This window comes from Cebidichthys violaceus, unplaced genomic scaffold (genome assembly GCF_023349555.1).
Source record: "Cebidichthys violaceus isolate CVI_PGR_0920_01 unplaced genomic scaffold, fCebVio1.0.p SCAF_25, whole genome shotgun sequence".
NCBI lineage: Eukaryota > Metazoa > Chordata > Actinopteri > Perciformes > Stichaeidae > Cebidichthys > Cebidichthys violaceus.
Genome location: NW_027176428.1, coordinates 5,807,595 through 5,820,383, shown reverse-complemented (window position 1 = coordinate 5,820,383; position 12,789 = coordinate 5,807,595). Strand labels below are relative to the sequence as shown.

The following is a 12,789-nucleotide window of genomic DNA, read 5'->3' as shown; positions in this document are numbered from 1 at the left end:
GTGTGTGTGTGTGTGTGTGTGTGTGTGTGTGTGTCTGTTTTGCATTAATACATCTGACATCAGATTCAGTGCGTTTCTAAATGTGCACACGGTAACTTATTGACTAGGGAGGCATACAAACTGGGTTCACCCTTACCCTCACCCACCTTCTACATCACAGCAGGAACACCTGAAAAGAGGGAGGGGAGATTTCAACCAATCCCAGCATGCCTCAGTGCTGAAGGCCTAGTAAAGGGGTGGCAGCCAGAGCGTCAGGATCAGCCAACCAGGTCTCATGGGAGCATCTGTTGCCCAATAAGAGCATCTGGAACATCTGGCACCAATGAACAGCGGCTGAACTCTGACCTTAGCCACTCGGCTTTCATCCATTCTCAATCGATTCTCTCATCTCTCGGTAACTGACATCTTAGATCTGATACACCTGGTGTTGTGGCACACCTGTACAGGTTCATCTGCATATCGTGGTGATAGCAGACATTCCTCTTCTACATCTCAGTTATCGCCTGTATCCAGAATGCCGGGCTGTAGGCAGGGATCAGTTAGACATCTCAATCACGCACTCACTGGCTTGTAAGCAGCACTCTGTTTATGAGTACGAGTGCACTGAAGGAGGCCAACTCAGCACTCAGGGTGTTGGTAAATTTAACGCTGTGTGTTTTCTCACAGGTGCCGCAGCAGCCCTGTAGTAAATTGTCATATCGAATACTGAGGAATAAAGGAGCAGAAAGGTAGAAGGGAACAGAAATCAATGAGTGTGTTTTCAGCCACGTCGTGTCTGGTGCTGACACAGCACAAGGCAACCGCTACAGTGCAGGCACACACGCACGCACGCACGCACACACACACACACACACACACACACACACACACACACACACACACACACACACACACACACACAACAGAAACCAACGGTGGGACACCTGGTATGGAACACATTGTTCTATTGTGTCTCATCAAGGGGAATAGAGGATTTTCACTCTGAAAAAAAAAACTAGCTTTATTTCTCAGTTCCTCTCTATAGTGGGAATGGAGAGTGTGCCGACTGCAGAGCTATAAAATCATCACACACCGAGCACAGTAGCATTGAGTGTGTGTGTGTGTGTGTGTGTGTGTGTGTGTGTGTGTGTGTGTGTGTGTTATGTGAAAGGCAGTTGATTCCTTTGCCCGGACACAAAGCCGTGGGCCCAAACAGGAAGCCCCACACACACACACACACACACACACACACACACACACACACACACACACACACACACACACACACACACACACACACCCCCGTGTGTGTTTGAGCCTGACTCCTGAACCTCAGTTCCACACAAGCATCCTTCCTGGCTGATTATTTTAAGCTCTGTTTGCATTGTTAATTCTGTCCCCCCCCCCCCCCCCCCCCTTTTTTCCCTTTGTTCCCCTCCTCTGACAGACATCCACACACAAGTCAATCACACAACCGTTCAGAGTTGTGTGATTGACTTGTGGTGCACCACTGGACTCACTCAATACAGTCCAGTCCTAATGGACTAGGGGTTATTAAGAAGAACACACACACACAAAGCCCTAAAAGGACCACTAATTGATTAGCTTACAGATGTCTTCTCACATCCTTCCACCCATGTGTGATGTTTGCTGAGGTGAAGACGTCAATGTTACAATAACAATGGAGCTTCCCTCGGTTCTGTCACTTCTTCCATTCCTTCTGTTTCTTACTACGTCATAGTTAATAACTGAGAAGCAGAACCTCCCTGCAATTCATGTCAAAGGACCCCTCTGCAGTACCCCTGCTCCTCCTGATCAAATATACATCAATCAACCAGAACACACACACACAAACATTGTTTGTGTGCCCGGCCACAGCGCCACAGAGCCACACACACACACACACACACACACAATCCTGCTTGCCTCCTGCCTCCTGTTGTGTCATCATCTTTCCTATTGTATGATAGAGAAAGCAGCCATTTATCTTAAATCATATGTCTCTGGCTGCCTTGTAAACAGGCAGCACAGTAATGTACACGTAGGCAGACACACCAACACATCAACGTCAGATCTGCAGCAGAGCTTGAATGAGATCATTACTCTTGAAAATGATCCGTCTACATCTGTATGGAGATACTGCCTGTACATGCCTCTTTGTGTGTGAGTATTTAGTCTAAAGAAGACCAATAAGTTATTCAGCACTTCATCAGATTAGCTGGCCGTACATACCTCTCTGTATTTTATCAAAAAAGAAAACACAACAATTTCATCAGTGGCAGTAGTGGTAATTATTTGCAAAGACAGCCACTTATTAACATTCCCAGATGTGTAAAACTCTGACAGATGCTGAAGCACTGAGCCAAAATGTATTTGAAAAATGAAACATCTGTCAAATGTTTTTAAAGACTCAGCACTCCCTAATTTTCCTCCACGATAGGTTACATTGCCGGAATTAAATCTTTCCATTTAAATATCCCGGCGAGCTTGCTGACTGGTAAACGAGTGTTGTTGGTGAAAGCTGGTAGATGTGCATTGACTGGATAAATGTGATGAAGAAATCAGGAGTCTTTCTAAAAGCAAAAGTAGTTTTCTTGACTCCATTCCAAATAAGTGCTCCATGACCTACGAGTTGAAGGTGCTCAGCTCATTCCTTCACTCCATTTAGATGCTTTCTATAACCATTTACTGTTCGAACATTGCTATCACTCTTTAAATGTGTCTCACTCACTTACTCTTGCTATCTTTCCCTTTTTCATCCCCCCTTTCATTTACGCTCTCTTTTTTCTGTGTCAGTCTCTCTCTCTCTCTCTCTCTCTCTCTCTCTCTCATACACTCTCTCACACACACCCTCTTCCTGAGCAGTAGGAACATTCCTTGCATCAGCCAGAATCCCATATTAGAGCATCAGCTCTCTGCCTTTGTGAGAATAACAGGCTGAGAAAAGGATGGTGTTATTTAAGCATTGATGCGCATATGTGTGTGTGTGCATTTACAAAAGCAATATTCTCCAGCTCCCATGTCAACAGGTGAGATGACAGCGTCCATGACATCCCCGTAGCTACTTTAGGTAATCGCTTCACAACAACTCTGCCATTATTTTTTTTTTAGCGCGGACCTCCACCAAGACCATGCCCTGTCTCGCAATGTTAACAAAACTGAAGAATAATTTGTATATCCGGCTTGAAACTTTAATGGGTTCTTCCTTGGCTCATGCTACGCCCTTCCACCAAGGGTCCTAAACATCAGGACAGTTTTTTTCCCCCGTATCCCTGCTGAAAAACAAACAAATATACCAAAAAACATAAGTCCGCCTTCATCATCATTGGCAGGGGAGGGTGTTTAAAATAATCAGGACCAATGCATTCATCGAGTGCTTCAGTTATGTTGTCGAGCCCTGTGTGAATGTTAGAATGTGCATCGTGCGTCGTCCTCTCCTGCAGCAGAGATGTACGAATGTAAGCCATGGGAGGATTTACATTTATTTCCCCCATGATGGTGGCTGCAGAGTGAAAAGTCTATAATTCATGTTGCCTGATAACTAGCCGTACGGGTTTGATTCTTCAGCTAGCTGGACTGAAATAGCATGACTTATTAAAGAAAAAACATAAATGAGACGTTACGCGTGTTTCCAAATGCAGGGAGACAGAAGTGACGTGTAGGTGCTTTACGTATTGCTGCTTGATACCCTCCATTAGAGAACATCTCACCGCCGAGTGCAGGGTAATGACAGACTGTCTGTGTCTCCCAGAGAAGGCAGACTGCTGGGAATGTCACAGCAGACACACGGCACCTGGAGACACCTCTACAGATGGAAAAAAGCCCACAAAACCAAACAGTAATGAGGATGCACAGGTTTATCCTTTCATCTGCTTCTTCCAGATAAGGAGGGCGGTATGTGGGGGAAAAAAAATGTGTGGACAGAGTGGGATAGCTCAACGCCGCTGTTGGCTAGGGAGCTGTGAAGTAACTGACAGGAGGAATCGATGCGGAGGGTCGATGGACAAACATTAAGTCCACAAGCTGACAAACACAGCAGACAGGCCCCACAATGCAACACGGACAGAGAGCCTTCACACAGGCCGGCAAGCATGAACCGGTGGTCTACCAGGACGCTGAGACAACAGCGCTAAAGTCACTGTGGTGACAGCTAAAGGGGTCTGCAGATAGGCAGGTAAACAAGAGGAAGTGGCTAAAAAGAGGGTGTAAACAATGAGCTGAGTCGAGTTACCCTGGAGTCAGACTACCTGTCAGAATGTGTGACCAAATCAAACCCTGGACCAGATTTTGTGTAGACAAGTTTGGTGAAACATAATAAACTCAGGATCACTGAAAGGTTAGATATGAAATTGACTTAAATCATATGCCGTGGCATTCGCAGCCATCAGATCTCAACTCATTTTTAACACCTATGATTATATTTTGAACGAACGTGTTTAGAGTTCCAGAAACTTTTTGCCATTTCGCCGGCTTCTGGCGTCTCCACACTTTACTATGACAACTTGTGTTGAATGTTTCCTTTAATGTGTCATCCGTCTGTATGTCAGCGCCAGAATTTCAAGTTTTCCAAGTGACAACACGCTCCACAACTCGACCGTTTGTGACAGACTTGCTGCTCTATGCTACAAAGTTGCAGTTGGCCGCAGCTCCAATGAGGGAATAGGAGGGCTAACAGGTGATACCGTTGAAGATGTTGTATTCTTAAAAAAGGACATAAGAAGTGTGTGCAGTGGAAACATGCGGCGAGCAATATCCTGTCCTCTCTCTTCCACATCCCACCCCTCTTTTCCTACCACCTCTGTGCTTCCTCTCTACTCCCCAGCCTACACCCCACTGACCTAAACTAGATCTGATAAGCAATCACTGGAGCTCTGACTGACGTTGTCCAGCTGAATACAGTGCGCCTGCCTGGCGACAGAAACACACACACACACACACACACACACACACACACACACATCAGCCAGTAAACATCTGAACGCCCCTTTCTAACCACTACAATCTGCTCTCCCATGTCCAAGATCGTGGGAAGGGGCGACACCAATGAACTGCGAATAAAGCACGAGCCTTAGCACAAATGGATCAATTAATTGCAATCTGCTTTAAAGCCATGCACACACACACGCACACTTGCAGCATGCACGGACGGCAGCGCACACCAGCAGCACAGACACGCAGGAGACAGCGAGGGAGAGAAAACGCCCTGCCTTGTTCCATGTCGAAACCCTCAGCCCTCTGGGTCGTCTACACTCAACTCAAAACACACACACACACACACACACACACACACACACACACACACACACCACCTTCACATACGCTTTTCTTTGGAGACCATATATAGAGACCACATCTGGACAAAAAAAAAAACACTGATTTCTGAGCGAGTTTTGTTTTCCCGTCTTTGTTGGCCAAATGTGCGCTGCGTTAGAGGCGACCACGCGTTAAGACACGCTGATCATGGTGTTCTGGTCGCAAATGTTGATGTTGCTGGATCGTCAACGTCCGCATATTGACAACGAACCTTTATCAATGGCGATGATGAAATGCAAAGGAAAGCGTACGCCTGATAGAAGAGGTGAGGGTACAGAAAACCCATACAGTCGACCAATTCAACGAAAACCCCGCTACATAGTAAGAACGCGCAGATTTAACGGTACATTGCGTTCGCCTGTGCTGCATCTTAACACATTAGAAGCTTTAAAAAAAGTTTTACCTTTAACTTGAGTTTCATATTCGGCCACTATCTCCTTGTCCTTTCGGAATTTCGCCGGAGACGTCATGGCTGAATTTGGAGATCAAACCGCTTGCCCTCGCAGCGAAGTCAATTTTGTCACAATCGATGCAAAAAAAAAAATCAGCCGTAGACTTGATGGATGCCACACTGGAACCAGGTTTTGAAAAGGGGAAAAAAAGAGCCCAGATGCGAGTTGGCAGCTCCTCAGTGCAGGCGCGGATCTGTATTGTCTCCCTGCCTCTGTTCACTCCGGGCGCATTGTGAGTTTGGCGCTGCTGCTGCTGCTCTGTGTTCCCATCCGCCTCACCGCCTCCTCAAAACCGGTTATGGTGCAAACAACTTCAAGTGAAAGGAGATTCATTCCGTTTTTTTTTTTAAATCAACAGCGATGGCATGTCAGTCCGCACTTCCAGAAGTTTTTCTTCCTCTCTCTCTATATATATATCTATATATTTGCGCCGAGCGGGTATCGTGCTCTCTGCCAGCTGCCCTCCCGCCTGTCTAAACTAAGCCGCTCTCCTCTACCCCCCTCCTGAAGTGAGTGAGAGGAGGAACACCGAGTGCATATGGAGGGGCAGGCTGGTCTCCACTGGTCAGCCCCAGTGCGCAGGACAGGCATCGATGCACACATGGATGGGATTCATTTTGGTTTCATTTGTTGCAGAAAAGCCCCTAACTGCATATAAAAAGTCCTACACGTGTGTCTTGTTCCACCAGGTGAACTGATTAGTTATAAAGCAATATTTGTATGACCAATCAGTTACAATCGAGGATGCAGGGATGGGTAAAGTGAGCAGAAGTGGGTTTAATTGCCACTTCATGTATCCTTTCAACAACGTTATGACCGCTGATAGACAATATGTCATACATATGTCTTTATGGTGAATTTGTGTGACTGCATAACCGAGTATTTTGTGAACGAACCCGCAAATTATCCTTAAGTTAGCTAGCTACGGTTAGCCCCAAATTGGCCCAAATCCAAGCAATTCTATAACTCTGTCTATCTATGCCCACTGATGACATTGTTCGACATAACGGAAATGCATTTGCATTGTGTTGTACTCCGCAACAACAACGTCTAACATAAAGTGTCATTTAAGTTGCTGTCTATTTTACAGACGACCCATCTCTCCACGCATCAACTTTTTAGCACCAACTGAACGACAAGCCCCGCCTTCTGTGACGATTGGTCGAACATAATTTGAGTGACATGCAAGCACAACAATGGCTCTTCGGGATTTTTGAACGTGGGCTTTTCAACGATCATTTATAGCCAATTAAATTCCGACTTTGTAATGAAGGTGTCCAATGGCGTTGGTTACCATGGAGGATATCCAATCAGAGTCAGATATACAGTCTTTTAAAGATAGTTTCAGGAAGTACCGTTAAATACCAGGAAGTTGTAAACAAAGCTGACAGCGTTTGAGTTAGCTGTTAACCACATCCGAATGGATGCTGAGCCAGTCGTGTGAAACAGGCTAGATATCGTGTATCTATCAATAATACAGTTAACAACTTTCTTTTATATAGAAATCCTTTCACGGAAATAGCGTTTCTTCTATAAGCTGACGTTAGCGTTAGCCTTCCGTTTTGTCGTTAGGAAAGGCTAATGTTTGCACAAGGACGTTAGTGTTAGCTGTTGCGAAGTTAACGGCAAATCGAGGTTTATCATCCCGAATTGAACGCTCCGTGAGCAACATCAGTCCGCGATTCTTGTGTTTTTTCTGCTGCATTTGCTGTCCGGGAACAGAAAGAGAGAGCACGTCCAACTTAGCAGGACAACAATGTCTACATCGAACGCTAATTTCAAAAACAAGTGTGTGACCCAGGTGAACTGCATGTTTTGTGAAAGTCTGCTCTGCACGAGAGGCATGAAAGCCGTTCTTCTCGCGGACACTGAGGTTGAGCTCTTTTCGACTGATATACCTCCCAATAGGTAAGTGCTAATCTAGCTAGCAACGCTGCTAGCCTTTGTTTATGTCTGCTGTTGTTGTCAGGGTAAGATGTTCTGGAAACAAACCGCAGCTAACTGACTTCTAACTGATCATGTGATGGGAATAGGGACACACACTGTGATTAACAGGGTTTGTTGCATGAAAATGTGAAATTAATGTCGGTTTTAACCTTTCATGGCTTTGTTTGTTTCTCATTACACGCAACCTCCCCCAAGAACTGTTGACTTTGTGGCCAGCTGCTACTCTACTGAAAGCTGCAAATGCAAACTGAGAGACATCGCTTGTCTCAAGTGGTATGTAAAGTTCTTCTATAGCCTGCAGGGTTTGCTTTAGGAAGACCATCTGCTAATGTGAGATGGTGATTAAAAAAAGCAGTTAGAACAGCAAACAAGCAGGTCTGTCCCATGTTTTTTTATAATATAAACCTGTAGAGCTGCAGCCAAATGTTTTCATTGATGTTTAATAGATCAACTGTTTAATCAGGAAGGGAATCATCAATTAAATAGACAGGCAATAGTGAAAAATGTCCATAATAATCTAAAGATATTACATTTACAGTAATATAAAACTGAAAAAAGCTGCAAATTCTCATATTTAAGAAACTGAAACCATTGGATATATGGCATTTCTCCTGGAAAAGTGTCTCAAATAATGAATTATCAAAATAGTTGGCCATTAATTGTCTGTGAAACAACTGTAGACTATTAAAAGGTGTATAGAGCTTAAACAATTAAACAGGACATTTTGCCATTCTGCATTTAAAGGAGAGTTTGGTGCTACAGTGAGGCTTTATGGAACCTCTTTTGTATTCCCAGGCCTTTGTTGTTGTTGTACACAGGGCAAAAACAAACACCTGTTAGATAATAGGTACCCGCTAGTGGATTATCACTTTTCAAAAGTGCCCCCAGTAAAGTGCTGACACACGTTTCTTCTTTATTCTCTCTCTCCCTCACTCTCCCAGCGGTAATGTTGTGGGCTATCATGTCGTGGCCCCCTGTAAACCCTGCCTGCTCTCCTGTAACAATGGCCATTTCTGGATGTTCAACAGTGATGCTGTATCTACTCTCAACAGACTGGATGCGACAGGTCAGGAGGAACTCCCCTCGATAACATTGGAATTCTTTGCCGTTTTGCCCTGTTGAATGTGTTTTCATGAGCGGTCACCCTCCAATGTGTATACAGGTCTGAATCTGCTCCTGTGGGGAGATCTTCCCGAACTGGATGACAGTGAGAATGAAGAATCAGAAAGCCCATTAGAGGAGGAGTGTATTAGGTAGGCGTGGCAAGGGGGCAATGTGAGAGACCCTGGAAAGCCAACATTTTGAGGTGGAGCTAGAAGAGTGTACAAACCATGCTTGAGATAAGAGAGAAAAGAGACACTTCAAAGGGCAATTTAATACTGAATCATATAGGGCAGAAAAGTTCTGCTGCACTGCTCTGTATGGGTTGAAAACTGAAACCACAGCGCACATCTGGCCACACCCCAATCAGTGACGTCACAGCAGGTGTTTTGCCTTTGACAGCTGATGGAGAACACCTGTTGTGATGTCACTGATTGGAGAGTGGCCAGAAACACAACACGCTCCAAAGTTAGCACCTACAGAGAAAAGTGCAGCAAATGTTGTTGGCTCTGTGTAAATTAGTGTTGAATTCCACTTGATCCCGTGACCATGCCTTTCCTCATCACTTTTCACTGTTAAAAAGCACAGACGCACACTATGGCACACATATTCTTTACTCTCTTATTCTTTTCTTAGTACGTTTGCATGGGTTACTATGAAACGTGGCCGACGTAGGCAGGAAATACCAAACAACTAGACCACTTAATCTAATGTATGCTACGTCTCATCACGGAGTCTTCACTGAGCTCATGGTTCTGATCGGCCTCATGAGAAGTTGGGGCCGTGGTATGAGAAGTCAATGGAACTTATCAACGGATGCTGTGCTTTTTCACACCGTTTAAGTTCAGTCCAAATTTTCTTGATAAGATGACCACAATTTTTTTTTTTAATGGCAGTTATGATCTGTACATTGAACATGCTGTAATAAGCAAAAACTCCCATAAGAGTTACGTCTTCAAGGCTTATATTTTCTCTGTGTGGCTGATGGCTGACTGAACATCTCGTACAAATATACGCTCCCATGCAACTAAACTGCACTCTCAATTACATTTTGAGGGAAACCTGTTTTCTTCCAGTTGCAGTTTTAAACTCGTGGTTAACAAACAAAACAATTTTTTGGGGTTAAGGCGACAAAAGTACTTGGTTAGGTTTAGGCAACAAAACTACTTCTTGGTTATGTTTAGGCAACTAAAGTACTTACTCCCATTTGAGACTTACTTGTGAAACATCAAAAGTAAACTTAATACACAACAAAGTATGTTTCCTCGAAACGTTATTCACATGCAGTTTTGTTTTATGGGGACATCATTTTTAGGAGACAGGGCTGGACTGATAGTTGGAGTGCTTTTTGAATCCCGTGTATTGGAGAAATAGCACAATGATTGAATGATATATATATATATATATATATATATATATATATATATATATATATATATATATATAAAAAGCAAGGAGTAAATATATATATATATATATATATTTACTCCTTGCTTTTTAAGGGCATTTTTGATTTAGGTTACCTTGCGATCTGACGTTCTATCAGTGATACATTTTAACATGATAATACAGTGTTACACACTTGACAGCAGCAGTATGTGCTTAACACCCAGATGAATATGACCGTAGCAGTATCTGATACTAACATACTAACTCATGCATAGGGTGTGCTTCCACAAAGGCCTGGAGCAGCTGAATTTTAAAGTTTAGTTTTTTGGTAAGAGCTGAACTAAGTAATACGTTCCCAGTTTGATGATGATGATGATGATGATGATGATGATGAAGATATTGGAAAGCTAGAATGGGAGCTAACAAAGTTGCACGTTTTGCAAAACTTAATAACTTTCAGTGTGGATCATTAAGCAAAATTATGAACACGAGTTCCAAACGTATTCCCGCATCCCTGCTCTGTTTTTGTTACTGTTCAGTTTCATGTAGCAGCATAATTGTAGCAGCTAACGAAAAGACAACTCCAAAGAATCATGAAACATATCGAATATATTGATTGATATTGAACTTGCACACTTGGCTAACCTTCTAAAAAATGATAGTTGTGTCATTTGAGGCCAGCTTATTGAATAGCATTTCACAATTTTAAGTAATTTGTTGTGAAGTTGAGCTTAAGTCAGTGGAGCTGACCATAAAACTCTCAACCCTCAATATTATCTTGGCCTTACTGATGCTGCGATTACTGACAATGACTCTTTGTTGAGCTGTGGACTCGAGGTTGATGCTGCGTGGTAGTTGGTCATCACCAACTGACCAGGCCTTCTCCTCAGTCCGTGTCGTGTCAGACACAGGCCTCAACGTCCTCCAGTCACAAGGGACTCAACTCAAACTCAGTCCCGTTTTGGCAGCGCCATCCTCCGGCTCCTTTTCTTGTTTCACTGCTGTGCCCTGCTGATGCTACGACCCTGTCTTAAAGTGACAGTCCTTCTGTGAGTAAATGAGATTTGCCTGCATTGTCGGCAAACATAGAATGTCACTTCTTACCTGAAGACAGAGGATAAAAGAAGTAGGTATTTTTTAAACTTTAATTGGCCTCTGTGTTTATCTATGCTGTAGCCTTCAGATGTAGGGAAAATACACATAGGAGGAAATCTTTCACGTCATTCACCTTTAAGTTGTAACTGACAGTCTGCTACACTTGCACATCAAATACTGTTAATATGGTAAACTATTAGGATACAGTTTATTAGCTAGGTATTTATTAAATCCACAAACCAAATACCAATAACCACATACTTCCTTTTTGTTTACAAGCTTTGTTTACAAATGCATTGGTTTGTAATGTGCTACAGTACTTATGTTTTTGTTCAGGTATTTAATATTTCATTCGTGATGTAGTGCTTTTGTTTTGTATGTTTGGATTTGTACAGTTTTACCTCAGAAGGTATCACTTGCGAGCTTCCTCTGGCTAGGACAATTGTCATGATAATCAAAAAAATATATATTTAAATGGCTGTTTCTGACGTGAATAACTTTGATTAACATGCCCTGCTGAAAAATATGTATATTTTGGAATTGCACTGAAACTGCATTGGTAGTTTGAAAAAAAATGATTTGTTGTTTGTATGCTTGTTAAATTAATAAACTTTTTTTTTTTCAAAATATCTTAAATGCCCTGTAGTTTTGTTGTCATCATATTTATATACTTTTGTCTTGTTTTAGTTGATCCTTATTACACTGGTACACACAAGAGCCTGTTATGTAATTGAGAGAAAAACATGCTTTCGTGAAGTAATGAGTTCTCTCTAACTTACTGTGTACAGATGACTGCCAAGAAGTCTGAATGAATTTATCAAACTGTCAAGTTACTTTTATTCATATCCACAAATTACTAGCATCCTTAGACTGAATGAAGTCTCATTATGATGCTTTAGATATACAGTATTTACTAGTGTCAGCACACCAAGTGAAGAGTTGAGTAAACATTTACAGTCCAGAAAAAGATCATCCTCCTGCTAATTATGTTTTGAGCTGTTATCATTTTGTGTTCCCTATAACCAACAAAAAGATGGCCGTTGTCTGGATGTCACAACCTGCACTGTCCAGCGTTCAGAGTGTGTGTGTGTGTGTGTGTGTGTGTGTGTGTGTGTGTGTGTGTGTGTGTGTGTGTGTGTGTGTGTGTGTGTGGGAATCTCAAAGGGAATTGGTCATCATTAATGTTGCATTAAACAGCTTCATCGGAAAAAGCAGGGGGACATATAATAGCTATCTCTGACCTAGAGAGTTGCCATGGTTCAATGATTCTGTCAGTGCATTGGAATTGGGTATTTTCATTCATGCACTTTGCAGATTTAGAATATTCATCAACAACTTTTCCACCAAGGAGACTGACACTTTTGCTGATGAGCTGCATTTATACACAGGCTATAAGATGATTTTGTTTTGTGAACAGGTTAATAATGTAAGGACAGAATGTCTTTGGGTACATTGAAAATTCACGAGTTGGATTGAATAGACAGAATAGAGGTCTTAACTACAAAAAAAAAAA

At 42.7% G+C, this 12,789-nt stretch overlaps 2 protein-coding genes across 3 annotated transcripts in view; one reads left to right on the top strand and one right to left on the bottom strand.

Moving 5' to 3' along the window:
• The window catches only part of srgap2 (SLIT-ROBO Rho GTPase activating protein 2), a 52,029-nt gene extending 45,793 nt beyond the window's left edge, over nt 1–6,236 (bottom strand). For both annotated transcript variants that reach the window (XM_068720074.1, XM_068720075.1), the window contains exon 1: nt 5,696–6,236. In XM_068720074.1, coding sequence (XP_068576175.1) covers nt 5,696–5,762 — 67 coding nt within the window. In that variant the 5' untranslated portion in view covers nt 5,763–6,236. The remainder of the gene's footprint in view (nt 1–5,695) is intronic.
• Nucleotides 6,237–7,131: 895 nt separating this feature from the next.
• Nucleotides 7,132–10,173, top strand: zgc:101564 (protein FAM72A). Its single transcript, XM_068720221.1, has 4 exons — nt 7,132–7,652; nt 7,887–7,964; nt 8,633–8,757; nt 8,854–10,173. The coding sequence occupies exons 1-4, from the start codon at nt 7,501–7,503 to the stop codon at nt 8,946–8,948; spliced, it is 450 nt and encodes a 149-aa protein (XP_068576322.1). The 5' UTR covers nt 7,132–7,500; the 3' UTR covers nt 8,949–10,173.
• The last annotated feature ends 2,616 nt before the right edge of the window (nt 10,174–12,789 follow it).

Bases quoted from the DNA above. Each gene is read 5' to 3' on its own strand.
- zgc:101564 (XM_068720221.1), top strand. From the start codon at position 7,501: ATGTCTACATCGAACGCTAATTTCAAAAACAAGTGTGTGACCCAGGTG. The intron at 7,653-7,886 runs GTAAGTGCTAAT...ACCTCCCCCAAG, and splicing joins ACTGATATACCTCCCAATAG to AACTGTTGACTTTGTGGCCA. The intron at 7,965-8,632 runs GTATGTAAAGTT...TCACTCTCCCAG, and splicing joins GACATCGCTTGTCTCAAGTG to CGGTAATGTTGTGGGCTATC.